The 18845-nt window shown below is 40.8% G+C and overlaps 1 protein-coding gene across 1 annotated transcript in view; it reads left to right on the forward strand.

The window, feature by feature from the left end:
- The window catches only part of GNA12 (G protein subunit alpha 12), a gene marked incomplete at its 5' end in the record, with an annotated part of 98742 nt that overhangs the window by 39613 nt on the left and 40284 nt on the right, over nt 1–18845 (forward strand). The window contains 1 exon segment of the mRNA XM_006167838.3: nt 14398–14613. Coding sequence (XP_006167900.2) covers nt 14398–14613 — 216 coding nt within the window.

An 18845-nucleotide genomic window follows, 5' to 3' on the forward strand; every position in this document is an offset into this window, starting at 1 on the left:
ACAAGAACGTAATTGTACTTGCAATATCTGTCAACTGGGAGAAGATACAATCCTGGAAAGCCACTCTGAATTCAGTAATGCTTTTAAAGGATTATCTGTAATTTATTAATCATAAAAGCATCTGTATACTTTGAAAAGATGTAATACTCAGATGTATGAAAATTGTTGCTACTGTGCAAACTCTTAGTCACTTTGTAATTTTAATTTGCCTACAACAATAAATTAAGCTATCTCCGTTTGGGTAGAAATTTCCTTATCAACAGGTTGTTTTTTGTTTGTTAGTTTGTTTTGGTTTTTAATCTTTAACAAATGACAAGGGGATAGTTTTTTGTTTTTTAATATAGAGACAGGGTCTCTTCGTATTGCCTCAGCCAGCCTCTATCTGCAATCTTCTGCCTCAGCCTCCAAAGTAGTTAAGACTACAGATGCACCCCACCATGCTTGGCTAAGGAATAATTTTAAAAGAAATTTTCAAACCCATTATGTAACTAAATCTGTTCCAATAGAATATGCAAGACAAAATATGGAAGACTATTAATTTATTAATTCACTAAGTTCTCATGTGGTAAGATTTCCAATGAAAAGTAAATTGAAGTGATATTTAGTTTGTGTATTATTTGATCAATTTTGATATAAGGCAAACCTAATTAACACAAATAACCAAATATTCAGTACCTATCACTTTAGGTGTTTCTCACAACAACCTGTGAGACAGAAAGGACCACTGCTCTTATATTTCAGATGAAGAGCTGAGATCCTTTATCTGTTCTGACCACAAGTAGAGCATCTACTTTGTTCTGGATCCTAGGGAAACATTGGAGTGAATAAACAAAGAAACTTGCCCTCATGGGGCTTATATTCTACTTTTTCTTGGGGGATACCAAACAAGAGGAGTATGTTCACTAGCGGTAAGTGCCAGGGAGGAAAATCAGCAAGGAAGGAGCATGGGGAGGATGGCCATGGGGTACAAGAAGCTTGCTAGGTTTGGATAAGACGGCCAGAGAAAGGCTGCGCTGAGAAGCTGATGTTTGAGAAAAGACTGTAAAGGAGATTGAGGAAGTGAGCCAGGTGAATGTCTGGGGCAAAAGAGGACTCAGAAGTGCAAAGGCCCCAAAGCAGAAACAAGGTGGCCATGTGGAACAGGCAAGGGAGATAAGTAGAAGGAAATGAGGTCCGAAGTAGCAGGTTCAGGCCACATGGACCTTCTGGGCCTTTGGAAAGACCTGGACTTCTGCTCTGAATGAGATGGGGGCGTTTGTAGGGTTTTGAACAAAGAGGTGATATGAACTAACTTGGACTTACCAGGCTGACTTGGCTGCTGATTTCCAGAATAGACCAAAGGGGACAAGTGTAGACTTTGAAGACCTGGAATAATCCAGGTAGCTGGGCCAAAGTGATAGCAATGAGAGTACAGAAAGTATTCAAATTCAAATTCTCACTCTTTTCTTTTTTTGGCCTAATTGTTTCTTAGGTATAAACTTTACAAACATTACTTGTGTAAGTAGTAATGGTGAAGTCAGAATATTGAGCCTTCTCTGGGAACCAGCAGTTAGCGTAATGGCTATGTCGCTAGACTCCCACATAGTCGACCGCGGTTCACGTTCCGGACCCGGTGGCTTAAAACTCATGCTGGCGCGTGTGTGTGCATGCCCAAGATCCCGAGAGGAGAATGAAGAAGGGATTGTGGTGTGACCATCCCCCCGGGGGGTGATTTCTCGCTTTCCGTTTCTATGTCTCTCTCTGTCTGTCTGGCGAGTGCACGCACCCTAGAGAGAAAACTTCTCCAAAAAAAAAAGAAAAGAATATTGAGCCTTCTCCAAGCTGCACACTGAGAACCACCAACCATAATGAAGCCTGTGGTCCTTTCCAAGGCCACGGCTCTTGCAACCTACACATGTCAACACACACATCCCCCTGTGCTTGTGGACTGGTTTGGTAATCTATTGAGTTTCTTCTGATAGCTTTATAGAGTGGATCAATGAGGATAACCTCAAAGAATTTGTATGTGGACTCTTCACCAACCTAGTAAGAATTCAGGACTCCTAGAGCCCCACAGTGAAGTCCAACTTGCTCCCCTTCAAAATACTGGAGACTTCAAGCAAACTCGAGCTGTTTAATCCATTATGGACAGGCTTACTGTAGGTTGCACACTTAAAAACTAGGCATTTGTGTTCCACAGAGCATACAGTTCTTATGTATGACATAACCTTGCTAGGTCTTGTGTCCCAGTCTACATGCTTTATCCACCCAGGTGGGGTGGGGACCCCTGTGGAGCACCGAGAACTGGCGGTACTGCCAGCAGTAGACCCTCACAAGAAAGCTTATCATATCAGATTGCTTCTTCCTTCATCATTCCTGATGTACTTGGGTGCATACCCATCTTAGCTTACCTGATGACTGCCACCAGACAGAAAAAGGCCTTTGTCCTTTTATTTTTTAAGTTTATTTTATTCCCTTCATGAAGGAGAGAAAATTAGAGGGAGACCCACCTTCTACGGGTCTTCATGCTACAGTCCTTCCCCTATCCCTGCGGCCAGCCAGGATCATGAGCACACCGCTATGTCGCTAGACTCCCACATAGTCGACCGCGGTTCACGTTCCGGACCCGGTGGCTTAAAACTCATGCTGGCGCGTGTGTGTGCATGCCCAAGATCCCGAGAGGAGAATGAAGAAGGGATTGTGGTGTGACCATCCCCCCGGGGGGTGATTTCTCGCTTTCCGTTTCTATGTCTCTCTCTGTCTGTCTGGCGAGTGCACGCACCCTAGAGAGAAAACTTCTCCAAAAAAAAAAGAAAAGAATATTGAGCCTTCTCCAAGCTGCACACTGAGAACCACCAACCATAATGAAGCCTGTGGTCCTTTCCAAGGCCACGGCTCTTGCAACCTACACATGTCAACACACACATCCCCCTGTGCTTGTGGACTGGTTTGGTAATCTATTGAGTTTCTTCTGATAGCTTTATAGAGTGGATCAATGAGGATAACCTCAAAGAATTTGTATGTGGACTCTTCACCAACCTAGTAAGAATTCAGGACTCCTAGAGCCCCACAGTGAAGTCCAACTTGCTCCCCTTCAAAATACTGGAGACTTCAAGCAAACTCGAGCTGTTTAATCCATTATGGACAGGCTTACTGTAGGTTGCACACTTAAAAACTAGGCATTTGTGTTCCACAGAGCATACAGTTCTTATGTATGACATAACCTTGCTAGGTCTTGTGTCCCAGTCTACATGCTTTATCCACCCAGGTGGGGTGGGGACCCCTGTGGAGCACCGAGAACTGGCGGTACTGCCAGCAGTAGACCCTCACAAGAAAGCTTATCATATCAGATTGCTTCTTCCTTCATCATTCCTGATGTACTTGGGTGCATACCCATCTTAGCTTACCTGATGACTGCCACCAGACAGAAAAAGGCCTTTGTCCTTTTATTTTTTAAGTTTATTTTATTCCCTTCATGAAGGAGAGAAAATTAGAGGGAGACCCACCTTCTACGGGTCTTCATGCTACAGTCCTTCCCCTATCCCTGCGGCCAGCCAGGATCATGAGCACACCTGTAGGTTAGCCCAGCACACTCAGGTCTGGGCAGTGAACCAGAACCCTCTCATATGGGCTCCAGTGTTGCAGAGCAGAGGCTCTGCAGATGGGCCCTACATATAGCAATATCATGAATTAGAGCAGCCAGCATTTGCTGATGGGTGGGCAGGAGTGTCGTGAGATATATCACTCCTGGCCGTAAGCTGCTCATGCATTCCAGCTGGTGGAGGCTGCGGGAAGTGTGGGCCTCCTCTGTCCAATATAGGACGTCTCTCAACCTCTTCTTAGGCCTGCAGAGATTACTAACCAGAGTGCCCTAGGCACTCCTATTCCTTCTAGTGGCCAGCCTACAGGAGAGGTACAGGCCTCTAGGGCACAGTTGGTCTCTAGCACCTACTCTTGATTATCTGCAGAGGGTACTGAAGTGCTTTTCCCAAAAATATAGATAGCAAAGCCTGTGTACTGCCAGATCCAGCTCAGCCGAAGTCCAGGCCAACTATTGAACTGTACTGCTATAGGTGGAGTGTTGGGAGTCACTATATGTAATGAGCATTCTATTGAAAGAAAGGAGTGGGATTAGAGAGAATATGTTTTAACAAATTGCCAAAAGAGATATTAAAAAGTGCAGAGACCAGCTCTCTGCTTTTTGTTGTTGTCGTCGTTATAGAGTGTGAGCACTTTCTAGAGAGGAGAAAGAGAGAAAGGGGAAGTGAGAAATCACCTGCTGCGGGGGATAGCTATACCACAGTTTCTTCTCCTCCACTCTCCTCAGGATTTTGGGCACACATACACATACCCAGCATGATTCTCAAGCTGCTGGGTCTAGGACTCAAACTATGAAGCTGGCTATGTGGGTTCTAGTGCCTTGACCTCCATACCAACTACTGGCCCACTCTCTGTTCTTTTATAAGTGCTGCATGTAAATTAAGATTTAAAAAAGAATAATAATAAATAAAAATAAAAGGTTTTCATTTTGAGCTATCTAAACTGTTACTCATCCAGGCTATACAGAAGACAAATACCTGAAGAATAGGATTTTGTTAAATAGTAGCCTCAGTCCTAAAATGAAGGAAACACCAAAATACTGACTTGTCGGGAAAGTCATGATGCTTTTTTGCATAGAAAAATAGAAAAATACATCATGACTTTCCTGACAACTTATTGGTAATAGAGCTTTTAGGTACTTTTATCTAATAATTACAGTCAGCATTTGGCGTGGTGGTTATGGTGCTGGATCCCACATGGCCTACTCTGCACTTTGAGTCCCAGACCCGGCGGCTTAAAAATTATGCCAGGTGTGTGTACATGCATGTCCAAAATCCCAGGAAAAGGATGGTGGAGAGGAGAAGGGGTTGAGGTGTGGCCACTCCCCCTGGGGGGAGGGGCTTCTCGCTTTTCTTCTCTCTGGCTAGCACATGCGCTCTGTGATAATAATAATAATAATAAAACTATTAAAATAAAAGATTTAACAATGTCTCCTCCATGAGGCAAAGAACTAGAGTTGATGCTCCCAAGAGCTTTTGTAAATGAGCTGAGTGGTGCTCTCTCCTGATTCTGTTTATGCCTGAGACTGGCCACTTAATTTGAAATGCTGCAGTGTCTTTTCAGTTTAGCGTGAGTCCGCCTAATGCTGATAGTAAGTCGTTACCATGTCCAAGTGCAGTTTCAGTGCTGTTTATGTTACCATTGAGTTTATTTTTTGTAATAGTAATTTTATCTTCTTTAAACTGTCTTCAGTCGGCTTAACATCAACTTTGAACTTTCCACTAGTTAGTTTTAGAGGCGAGGAAAGGGGAACAGTGAGAAGCTAGTGTGTTGTTATCCTGGCTGTTTTCTTTTCTCTTACACTTCATTTTAATGCCTCATTATTTCCCGGGGTTTCTGTTTATATAGACAATAATTAATGTTAACTCCTCCATCAAATTCAAGGCTCTCTTGAATTTGAAACTTCTTCATGTCTGCAGGCTTTTTCTCCCCCTTGGAATAATATTTAATATTCATTTATTCTCATTTCTTTAGTATTTTCTGTACTTAACAGGAAAATTTCATTTCCCCTCAGAGCAGTGTTCATCATTTAGTGAAATATTTAAGATTCCCAGGCTCACAACCTAATACCTGGAGGAATACTAGAGAAAACAAAAACTGGTCTATATATGGCTCCTGATGGTGATTTCAGAATCCAGTCTTCTGGCTCTGAAGTTCCTAGTGTAGCATGGGTTTTCACATTCCATTACTAAGAGATCTGAAGGAATCAGGACTGAGGTTGAATTCTTCTTTTTCTTTTTTCTTTTGACTTTCAGGGAGACCTTTACTAGGCAGCCAAAAAAGCTTATGATGATAGTTTGCTTCTCTTGTTTTGCTTCCTAAACCCAGCATTTTTCCTTAAGTGCCATCTATTTCCTGAAAAGTTTACCTTGGATATCCCACTGGCCCATTAAAGGTATCAAAAACTTACTTAAATTTCCCCCTCCCAAGCCCTCCCTTGGACTTAACTGGGGAAAATAGGTGGTAGGTATCTGGCTTGCACCAGTGGGCTGGCATGCTCTGCTCTGCAGATTTGATGAATTCAGTTCTCATGGCTTTACTGCTCATCTCCTGCTGGGCTCCTCAGGTGAGAGCACCCGAATTTGCCGCCTCTGCTCTTTCCCATCCAGTCTGTCTCACCCCTGTGGGGACTGCAGGCAGAGCTCTGACCTTGTCCTGGTTCTTTTCCAAAGCCTCTGAATGTCCTCTCTTAGTCAATTGGCAAATGTCCCAGCTTGCCAGCTCTTACTAAGGTGAAGTTTCTGACTGTCCTTGGATACCTCTCCTGCCCTGATTGTGGCATTTGTCTCTGGACTCAGCCTCTCAGGCTCTTGCTTCTGCTCTGCTTGTGCTCTGTCCTGTTGCTGCCATCATTGTGAAGGCCCTTGCACAGCAGGAGCCTCATTTGCCGCTGCATTTTTTCCCCCATTACCTGGCACTTTTCTTTGCAGGAGGCAAGCCTGGTAGGTGCTGATAGAAATATGTAGGTGACATTCCTGAGAAATAACAGGCCTGTTCTAGTAGAACAATGCATGTGTTCCGAATAGCAGATGTGAGTAATTTGGTAGGGACGGGGGCTGGACTAGCAGGCCCTGGTGGTAGAACCGTGGTAGAACAGTGGAGGCGTTGGTTACTGCCTGAATGCTTGCTGCGGGCTTTCCTTTGTCACATTTTCTCTGCCCTTTATACTGGAAGGTATCCTGCACTGGAGTTTTAGAGAGAAACTAAGAGCTCTCTGTTTTTGCTTGCTGGATTCTTAACTTAAAGAAATGTATCCTGTTTACATTTCTGGCAACATTTCTTTTATTTGGATGTTGGCCAAAGGCAAACAGCCTTGTAGGTTTTTAAAAAACAGCTCTCCAAGTACACATGCTGTTGTCTGCATGGACATTTAAAACCTTAAAATTTTCTTAATGTGATCGTTTCTTCATAAAAACTAATTCTATTTAAATAGTAACATTTATGTCTATCTTAGCCTTAGTATTTATTGTGGGAATATTTTAGTAAGGAATGACTACTCTAAAAAGATGTTGTTTGATTGAGGACTAAACTAACAAAATCTATCTTGAAACAGGATAACAAGATTTGCAGTTTTTGGTTTTGAGCCAGTAAAACTGAAAGTCCCCCAAATCTACATCCCCAGCAGACAGGGAATCTGTTCTTTGACTAGAGGTTTAAATTGCAGGTTTTAAAAATTGTCTAGAAAGTGTGTTTTTTGAATAGTTTGAAGTGTTACATTGTATTGAGATGAAGTCATCAAACTGCTTGAGACTTTTAACTGTGTGTATTTGGGTTGCTGAATAAAATACATGGTCATTGAAAAAATTCTTCAGTAACACCATTACCAAAAGAAGAGCTTTCCTCATAACCATTAAAAAACACTTAAGTAAATTGTCTTCTGCTTTATTATTTTTCTTTTCCTCTTAAGTGTAAATGAGTTTTAGGATTTTTCTTGGTTTTGTGTTCTAGGAAGTTGGTTTTTTTATCATAAAAGAATAGGGACAAGATGTTTAATTATAGTTTTCCTCCTGTCCTATTATTTTACATTGGCAACATTAGCACCTCTATATAATGATAGTGAAATGTGTAGCTATTTGTTCTATAGAAACAAGTAAATGCAATGTTTCCAAAGACCTTAAGCTCTAGAGAGGGCTGACATCTCTCTCTAAAAAGGAAACGGGGGATGGGGGCAGCCGGTAGTGTGGGGGTTAAGGCACTGGACTCCCTTGTAGCTAACCATGGTTTGAGTCCCAAACTTGCCAGCTTGAAAATCATGCTGGGCACGTGTGCATGCATGCCCAAAATCCCAGGAGGAGACTAGAGAAGAAGGTATGAAGGCATGTCATCCTCCCTCTTGCTGTCTCCCACTGTCTCTGTCTCCGGCAAGCCCTTATGGCAAACTCAAAGGAAAAATGGACTCAGAGTATAAGCATATGTCCCAACCTAGAAACCATCCCTAGAACTCAGTTTTGTATTTCAGAACAAAGTTGATTGTGAGCAGTTTTTTAACGGGAAGAAAAGAGCAAAAGAGAGATATCTTTCTTCTTGATGCCTTGTCCTCCAAATTAAGTGAAAGACATAGAAAATGGGCTGTACTTAACTGTTAGGAACTTCGTAAGCTGTTTTGCCAACCTCCTTGAATTTTGAAAAATAAATGAAGGATCTCGTCTTTATGATGGGTACAGATTACTTAGGTGACATGGTGCAGTGGGGTACAGATTACAGATTACAGCTTTGTGTGTGTGTGTGTGTGTGTGTGTGTGTGTGTGCTTAAGCCAAGCATATGTTCACTTTAATAATTGGGTGAGTCAGGTGTGTACAGTGTTGGAAATCTTCATAAGTGACTTCAGGCTTCTAAGTCCATTTGGTCCCCTGCCTTTGACAAATATATATAAACTCCATTGGGGTTATATGAAGCTAAACTAGTACCTGAAAAGATAGCTTGCAAGTCAGACCCAGTTTGCTGTACGTGAGTCCCCTGGGCAGGGCATCACAAACAGTTAGTGGGGGGTTGGTTACCTGCCAAGGGAGGACAGGTGGAGGCTAAAATCCTGTCCAAGCTCCTTTTGCCAGGCTTGGGGCTGCATCTGCCTGGATGACAGGAAGTATTTTTTTGATTTGTACAAAGATGCTGAGACCCTTTGCTGGAGACCTCTATATAACAAAATCTGTGCTACCTTCCACATGCTCAGATAATTTTTGTTGTGTATAACATGAGAAATAGGAATTATCTTTGTTTCCTTGAGTTCTTGAACCTTTATGGCTTTGTCTTAGGTATGGCAGCAGTTTGGTGTAGTGAAGCCGAAGAAAGTGGGAAGGTGGGGGGCCAGAAGGTGGCATGGTGGTTAAGGGCACTGGACTCCCACATGGCAAACCACAGTTCGAGTCCTGGACTAGGCGGCTTCCCCTCTCCCCAACCCCCCACCCGCCCTGTTCCTCTTTGGTCAAATTAAATAAATAAATAAATAAATAAAGTGAAATTAAAATAATTCTTTAAAAAAAAAAAAGTAGCAAGATGGGAAGGAGGACCCATAGGCAGGAACATAGAGAGGGAGGAACAGGAGCTAGGAAAGCACAGAATTTATTTAAATCACATCTCCCCTCTGAACTGGTTCTGGTCCATTGTTGCCACTTGTTTAAATGAATCCACACTTTAAAAGGTTCAGTTCAAGACCCATTTCCAGGTAGAATTTTACCAAGCCTCATCTTTTCCTCCTAATCTCTTTTTCTCTGGCTGCCAGTAACCTTCCTCTCCTTGCCACATAGTTGGAATGTATTTTGCTGTGATTGCTAGTTAATGTTTTAAAAACTCTTTATTTTGAAATAATTATAGGTTCAAAGGAAGTTGCAAAGATGGTAAAGAGAGGTGTAACCCAGTTTTCCCCGGAAGTTTTGAATTACATAATTATAGTGTAATATCAAAGCCAGAAATTGACCTTGGTACAACATGCATGTGGTTCTGTGCCCTCTCATCACCCGTGTAGATTTGTGTAACCATCACCACAATTGAGACCACAAAGTTCCTCATGCCATCTCTTTCTAGTCACCTCTTTTCTTTCCTATTACTTGCCACTGGCCACTACCAATCTGTTTTCTATCCCTGTGATTTTATTATTTTGAGAATGGTATGTAAATGAAATCACATAGTATTTGACTTTTTGAAATCTTCTTTTCCATTTAGCATACCATCCTTGAGATCCATCCATAGGTCAGTATTTCTTTCCTTTCTATTTCTGAGTAGTCCTCTATGGGATGAGTGCACCACAGTTTGTTTCTGTTTTTTGACTATTGTGAATAAAGCTCCTGTGAACACTCCTATGCAGATTTTTGTGTGGACATCAGTTTTCATGTCTCTGAGATAAATGCCTAGAAATGCGATGGTCGAGTTACATGGTAATTATATGTTCCATTTTTTGAGGAACTGCTGAATACTTTTGAGTGGTTGTACATTGAACATTCCCACCAGCAGTGTATGAGAGATCTATTGGGTCATCTGGAAAGTCATGGCGCATTTTTGTATAGAAAAATATGTCATGACTTTCCGGACAACCTAATAGTTTCTCTGCTTCCTCAACATGACTTGATATTGTCATTGTTTTATTTTAGTACTTTTAATAGGTGAATGATATCTCATTGAGTTCTTGATCTGCTTTTCCCCAATGGCTAATGATCTTGAACAGATATTATCCATATCTGTTCACTGGTAAAAATATCTCATGTCTTTTGCCCATTTCGTAACTGGATCATTTGCTTTAACTATTAAGCTTTGAGTGTCTGTTATATTTTCTAAATGAGTCCTTTGTCAGGTATATGGTTGCTGAATGTTTTCTCCCAGTCCATTCCTTGTCTTTTTAAATTCTTAAGAGGCTCTTTCAGAGCACAAGTTTTTTGTTTCATTCAAGTCATTAAATGATATTTTTCTATGTGAACTATGCATTTGGAATTATGTCTGAGAACCTGCACTAAGGTTCTGAAGGTATTTCTTATGTTACAGTTTTACATGGTGAGTTAATTTTGTGTAAGCTGTGAGTTTTAGGTCAAAGACCTTTCTGTTTTGTTTTGTTTTCTTTGCTCATGGATGTTTAATTCTTCAAAAACCGTTTGTTGAAAAGGTGATTCTTCCTCCAATTGCTTTGGCACCTTTACAAAAATTAGTTAGCGGGACCAGCAGTTAGCGTAATGGCTATGTCGCTGGACTCCCATGTAGTCGACCACGGTTCGAGTCCCAGACCCAGTGGTTTAAACTCACGCCGGGCGCATGTGCGTGCGTGCCCAGGATCCCGAGAGGAGAATGGAGGAGAAGGGATTGCGGCGTGGCCATCCCCCCTGGGAGGTGATTTCTCACTTTCTATCTTTCTGTCTCTCTCCGTCTGTCTGGCGAGCACACGCACCCTATAGCAAAAACCTCTCCAAAAAAAAAAAAAATTAGTTAGCCATCTGGGGCTATCTCTGGGTTCTCAATTATGTTCATTAATCTAATGTCTCCACTTTATCAGTCCTGCATAAACTAAACTTGATTACTATAGCTATGTAAGTTTTGAAATCAGGCAGAGTGATTCCTCCTACTTAACTTTCCTTTTTCAAACTCACTTAGCTAATCTGTTTTTCCATTTAAATTTTAGAATAATCATATATATAGCCACAAAAGATCTTGCTGGGATTTTATATAAATTGTGTTAAACCTATTTATCAATTTAGGGAGAATTGATAGTGTTGCTATGTTGAGTCTTCCAATTCATGAACATAGTCTATCTCTCCATTTATCAGCTCTTCTTTGATTTCTTTCATCAACATGTAGTTTTAATATACAAGTCCCATATACATCTTTTGTTAGATTTATGTTTTCTTTAGTGATTGTTAATAGTATCACACTTTTAATTTTAGTTTCTGTATATTCATAGCTAGTATATATAAATACAATTGACCTTTGTGTGTTGATTTTATATCCTGCAACCTTGCTGAATTCATTTATTTATTCTGGGGGGGGATTGTGTGTGTGTGAGGGGGGTGGGTTTGGTTTTTGTTTGGTTTGGGTTTGGGTTTTGTAGGTTCCTTGGGATTTTCTATATATACCATTATTTCATATGCAAATAGTTTTAGTTGTGTGTGTGTGTGTGTGTGTGTGTGTGTGTGTGTGTGTGTTTTCTCTCTGGTCTTTTTTTTTTTTTTTAACCATTTCATACTGTCTTGAACTTCTAGGGCCATGTTGAATAGAGGGGTAAAAGTGGACATCTTTGTCTTATTCTCGGTCTTTAAGAGAGAACATTCAGTCTTCCATCATTAATTATGATGTTAGCTGTCCAGTTTTTGTTGGTTGTTCTTTATCAAGTTGAGGAAGTTCTCTATTTCTACTTTGCTGAGTTTTTTAAATCAAGAATGAACGTTCAACTTTTTTATCTATAAGTCTGTCTCCTTTGCCAGATTCTGGGTTTTTGGAGATCACACACTGCTTCAGAAACAGTTCATTTTTCCCATTGTGTCTGGCTTGGTGCTCTGCCTAAGTAAGCCTTGAACAAAAGCTTGTTGATCAATAGTACTGGTCATGTTCACTGATGGCAGCCAGATGAGCCCACTTGTGAGTCACATCTCTAATCAGACAGTTATGGTGAGATGAATGGGAAGGAGAGGTTGCAGTTACTCTTTTTGGTCATCCTTACATTTGAATCTGGGGTTCGAAGCAAAAGCAGGAATTATAGGAACCAAACTGATGATGCAGCAGAGGTAGGAAGAAGGCAAGAATTGATTCATCTATTCTGCCCAGGTGTTAGAAATGAAACTTTCTGGGGACCAGCAGTTAGCATAATGGCTATGTCACTGAACTCACATGTAGTTGACCGCGGTTTGAGTCACGGACCTGGTGGCTTAAACTCACACTGGGCACATGTGTGTGTGTGCCGAAGATCCCAAGAGGAGAATGGAGGAGAAGGGATTGCAGCTTGGCCATCCCCCCGGGGGGTGATTTCTGGCTTCTGTCTCTCTGTCTTTCTCTTTCTGGCGAGTGCAAGTGCCCTATAGCAAAAACCTCTTTAAAAAAAAAAAAAGAGGGACCAGCAGTTAGCGTAATGGTTATGTCGCTGGACTCCCATGTAGTCGACCGCGGTTTGCGTCCCGGACCCAGTGGCTTAAAACTCACACTGGGTGCGTGTGCATGCGTGCCCAAGATCCCAAGAGGAGAATGGAGGAGAAGGGATTGCGGTGTGACCATCCCCCCGGGGGGGTGATTTCTCACTTTCTGTCTCTCTGTCTCTCTCTGGCGAGCACACGTGCCCTATGGCAAAATCCTCTCCAAAAAAAAAGAGAAAGAAATGAAATTTTCTGAAATAAGTGACAACTAAAACCATTGAGTTGTACATTCAATTGTATGATTGTATGGTATGTAAATTATATCACATTATAGCTATTAATTCAAAGAAAAAAAGGAAATTAAGTGCCAAGTGTGGAGCAGTGGTCCTGGTGTTCTTTGTACTAGAGGACAGTCTGTTCTGAGTCCTTTCAGGCTGCTCTGAGATGGGAAGGACTTTTCCAGATGGAAAGATACACACTTTACTGCCTTTTTAGGGCCTTTTGGTACTCTGCACTCACCCCAGCACTCATCCTACATGAGTATCTTCAGTACATCATTTCAGAAAAACTCAGGAACTTTCGGAGACACTGTCATGCTAATTTTGAAACACTAATCTACAGATAATGAAATAGACCTACTTACTGCACAGTGAGGCAGTTTTTGTTGAGATGTAGTATTTTCCACAGACTGGATGCCCTAGTTCTATTTTAGTTTAGACAGTTTCTCCATCCACTTGCCCCTGTTCATGTGGTGAGAAAAGGGCAGAAAATACTAACTTTATTTTTAGCAGTAAGGAAATAAGTGAGAGAATGAGAAGTACTTTTTTTATCATCACAAACAATGGTGGTATTAAATCTAGAACATGATTCCCAGCTTGTGTGTCAATGGGCAGGCTACATTTCTCGTGTCATATTTTAGTTTTTTCCTGTCTCATGACTACTGACTGCCTGTGTTGTATAAGTTGCAACTACAGTTGTATCCTTCTGGTACTAAGGAGTTGCCAGATTTCAGTGATGATTACAGTAGTAGTACAAATAGTAATAATAGTAGTACCGATTGAGTATCCCTTATCGAAAATGCTTGGGACCAGAAGTGTGTCTGATTTAAGGTTTTTTTTTTTTTTTTTTTTTTTTCCAGGGTGGTGGTGGTGGTGGATATTTGCACAGATATCTTGGGGATGGGACCCAAGTCCAAAAACAAAACTCATTTATATTTTATATGTACCTTATACATATAGCCTAAAGGTACTTGTATGCAATAATTTGCATCGTAGCCTTTTGACTACAACCCGTCCCATGAGGTCAGATATGGAATTGTTCACTTGTGTCTTGTCAGCACTCAAAAGGTTTCAAATGTTATAGCATTTTGGATTTTGGACATATAGATTAGGACTATTCAACCTGTAGTTGCTGTTGTAGTCTTTCAAACATTGCCTTTTTACTGATTGGTTCAGTTTTCAATAAATTTTGCTGAGTTTGTTGCCATTTCTTGCCGCCATTCAGTTGTTTCCTTTCCAGTAGCTTTTCCGATGAGTGATAACAAAAGGTAAACCTATCTCTACGGTATGTATGCAATCTGTCTTGATAAAGTTGTGTCCCTACAAGTTAAGATATTTATATCATGACAAAACAAACCAAGGGCCAAATTCTGGTGGCAAATTTGATAGCATATGAATTTTCTACTTTATGATATTTGATGCCGTTATTGAGGTTCTCTGTCATGACATAGTCTTTGGGGCACAATTAAATACTTTTTCATTTCTTTTTATTTCTTAGGGCTCAAGGGTTCTTGTTGATGCACGAGACAAGCTTGGCATTCCGTGGCAGTATTCTGAAAATGAGAAGCATGGGATGTTCTTGATGGCCTTTGAGAACAAAGCAGGGCTGCCTGTGGAGCCTGCCACCTTTCAGCTGTATGTCCCCGCTCTGAGTGCTCTCTGGAGGGATTCTGGAATCAGGGAAGCATTCAGCCGGAGGAGCGAGTTTCAGCTGGTGAGTGAACCCTCTCTCTGGGCTGTGCAGTTAGTTGTATGTGTTTTATGTGATAATTTTTTTTTTTTGAGAGATTTTCACTGTAGGGCACGTGCGCTCGCCAGACAGACAGAGAGAGACATAGAGACAGAAAGCGAGAAATCACCCCCCAGGGGGGATGGTCACGCTGCAATCCCTTCTCCTCCATTCTCCTCTCGGGATCTTGGGCACGCACACACACGCGCCCAGCGTGAGTTTTAAGCCACCGGGTCCGGGACACGAACCACGGTCGACTACTTGGGAGTCCAGCAACATAGCCATTACGCTAACTGCTGGTTCCCTTATGTGATAATTTTAACCTTTATTAAAAACTATTTAAAAGTACAGGCAATTATAAATTGCTGTAAATCCTAGCAACAATAACAGAGGCAAATTAAGCTAAGTAGTTCAAAAATGAACAAAAATCACTCAGGCTAGATAAATGTTTTTGTTTAAGAAATAAGAATTCTTAAAATGTCAAGGATTGGTGCAACTCAAAAACTTCAAATGTTTAGGAGATCTTGCTCATAGTAGAAGCTTGTAGTGGACAGATACAAGCAAATCATGAAATGTTTTCAGATCAGCACCTTAAAAACTCATCTGACCCTTTCCAATTTATTACCTTCAGATCGTTCCTTTCATTTTAGGGTTTGAAAATTCCAAAAAGGCTAGTAATTTGGACTCATTAAGGATATGAGATTACAATCAGAAAATTTTAGGTGTTTTGCCTGCCTGCCTGCCTTTTTTTTTTTTTATACTCTTCAACATTAACTATATTCAAAGAAAAGTATCCAGTATCTTCTATAACCAGAACAGATTTGCACAAACAATATGAACGTACACCCAGACTGTACAGGAATGTTACGACTGTCACATCCTTTTTGACCCCTGAGAACCCAGATTCCTAAATTTTAAGTCATCAGTCACCTTTCTTTATGATTTTGTTATTTATTTATTTATTTTTAAGAGAGAGATTTTTGCTATAGGGCATGTGCACTTGCTGGAGAGACAGAGAGACAGCAAGAAATCACTCCCCAAGGGGCATGGCCACACCACAGTCCCTTCTCTTCCATTCTCCTCTCAGGATTTTAGGCATGCATACACACACGGCAGGATGAGTTTCAAGCTCCTAGGTCCAGGACACAAACCACAGTGAGCCATGTTGGAATCCAGTGATGTAACCGTTATGCCATCTACCGGTCCCATGTGTTTGTTTTTAAATAATATAGTCTTGAGTTTTACTGATGTTTAAGCTTCATGTAAGTGGCTCCTTACTATATACATTTTTTTTTTTTTTTGGAGAGGTTTTTGCTATAGGGCGTGTGCGCTCACCAGAAAGACAGAGAGACAGAATGGCCATCTCAGTCCCTTCTCCTCCTTTCTCCTCTGGGGATCTTGGGCACGCACGCACACGTGCCCAGCATGAGTTTAAGCCACCAGGTCCGGGACTCAAACCGCAGTCGACTACATGGGAATCCAGCGACATAGCCATTACGCTAACTGCTGGTCCCATTATATACATTTTTCTATGACTTAACCTTTTCATTCAACATGTTGCACTTTATTCATATGATGCATGTAGCTGTGGTTCTTTCATTATTACTGCTGTCCAATACTCTGTTGTATGAATATAGTACACTATAAGAATGTATATAGAATTTATCCCTATGTTTACTGGCATGCTTTTGAATAATTTATCTTATTTCATTGTTATAAACAAGCTGTTGTGTGGGGCCAGCCAGTGGTATGGTAGTTAAGGCATTGGATCCAACAAGGCCAACTGTGTGATTTGAGTCCCAGGCCCAACGGCTTAAAAAACATGACAGTCACATGTGCATGGGTGCTCACCCAAAGTCCTGAGGGGAAAATGGAGAAGGGATTGCAGCATGGCCATACCATTGATGGGGTGCTTTCTCACTTTCCTTCTTTCTCCTTCTTTCTTTCTCTCTCTGTATGTCTCGTTGGCAAGCACATGTGCCCTATAGTGAATTTTAAAAATAAATAAGTAAGCAAACTGTTGTGATTTTTATTGTTTGTCTCTATGTTCATGTTCAAAGGTTTCTCTAGGGTGTATACCTAGGAATAAAATTTCCTGGTCATATGATATTTGATGTCAAATTATTTTCTAAAGTGGTTGCACCAATTATGCTTCTACCAACAGTATAAAAGAGTTCCTGTTGTTCCCCATCCATGCTAATATTTGGTGTTATCAGACTTTTAATTTTATATTATGGGAGGCCATCAGGGGGCATGGTGGCTAAGGTTCAGGGCTCCCACATTGCCGATCATGGTTCGAGTCCTGACCTGGCAGCTCGCTCACTTGCGTGCGCTCTCTCTCTCTCTCTCTCTCTCTCTCTCTCTCTCGAGCACACATGCCCTATAGCAAATTAAAGCATCTTAGTAATGGGGCCAGCAAGTAGTGTGGTAGTTAAGGCACTGAATTCCCACATGACCAACCATGGTTTGAGTCCCAGACCTGGTGGCTTCCTTTCTCATTTTTCCTCCCTCCCTCTCCCTCTCTCACTCTGTCTCTCTCTGCCTTTCTCTGGTAAGTGCATGTACCCTGTGACAAATTAAAAAAATAATAGTAATGATAAATAAAATTTTAAAACTAATTCTTTAAAAATAATTATAAATAAAAGTTAAAATAATAATTTTTTGAATTATATCTATGGTTCAACTGAAATTTGCTTAAATATGTTCATTGATGGTTTTCTATCCTGGGAAATGCTGTTCATGTCTCTTTTTTTAAGAATTTTTTATTGGGACCAGCAGTTGGCATAATGGCTATGTTACTGGACTCCCATGTAATCGACTGTGGTTCAAATCCCAAACCCAGTGGCTTAAACTCATGCCGGGCACGTGTGCATGTGTGCCCAAGATCCCGAGAGGAGAATGAAGGAGAAGGGATTGCAGCGTGGCCATCCTCCCAGGAGGTGATTTGTTGCTTTCTGTCTCTCTCTGTCTTTCTGGCGAGCTCACATGCCCTATAGCAAAAACCTCTCCAAAATTAAAAATAAATAAATAAATAAATTTTAGATTTTATTTGTTTATTATTATTATTCCATTGACTGGAGAGAGACAGAGAGAAGGAGAATGAGAAAGCAAACTGCCAGAACCAGGATATGAGCAGTGGTCAGCCATGTAGGAATCTAGTACCTTAACTACCATGGCTCCTGCTGGCCCCTGTTCATGTCTTTTGCTGAGCTATTTTTCTCAGTCATCTAAGAGAGTCTATGTATAATCTGTAAATAACCCTTATAGCTCAGTTTCTATATACTCTTCACCCAATTTTCTTTAATATTGACATTTCACTTTCTACGGTACAGTGATCAAAACCAGGAAATTAACATTGACACACAATACTGTTAGACTCTAGGCCTTATATATATTTCACTAATTTTTTTCCCCCACTTATGTCTTAATGTCTTCTGTGTGCCAGAATCAAGCTCAGGATCCTCCACTGGGTTTAGTTGTCATGGCCCTCTGATCTGTGACAACTCCTTGGTATTTCTTTATCTGTCATGACCCTAATGCTTAAAGAGCACCAGCCAGTTATTTTGTAGAATGTCTTAGTTTGGATTCACTTGTTGTTTTCTCATAATTAGAATGAAGTGGTGCATTTTTTGGCAAGAAAAGCACAGAAGTGACTTTATGCTCTGCTCAGAGCATCATATCAGCAAGGGCATGATATCAACATGTCCAATTACTGGTGATATGAGCCTCACCCACTTGGTTAAGGCAGTGTTTACCAGCTTTCTCCACTGTCAAGTTACAGTTTTTCTCTGTGTTTTTAATACATTTTTTAGGGTAGATACTTTGAGACTATGCTAATACCACATTTTTCTTCAAACTTTTGCCCATCATTTTTTTTTTAAGTTTATTTCTGAAAGAACAATAGAAAGGGAGGATGGGTCTTCACACCACAGTTCTCATTCAATCAGGTTTGCTGGCATGCCTGTTTGCCTACTTATTTTAATGTCTATTGAGGGATCTCAAAATGATATTTGAACTACTCTTTCATTTTCACTTTCTTTCTCAAGGTAAATTTAACAATTACAGTTGAAGAGTCAGAAGTAGAAGATACAGATACCATAAAAAGGAAATTTAAAATTTCCTTTTCTTTTTAAAAAATATGTGTTTTACTTACTATTATTATTATTATTTAATTTACCAGAGAGAGTGAGAGAGAGAGAGAGTGAGAAAGCACACCA

Source organism: Tupaia chinensis, unplaced genomic scaffold (genome assembly GCF_000334495.1).
Source record: "Tupaia chinensis unplaced genomic scaffold, TupChi_1.0 Scaffold145208_1, whole genome shotgun sequence".
NCBI lineage: Eukaryota > Metazoa > Chordata > Mammalia > Scandentia > Tupaiidae > Tupaia > Tupaia belangeri.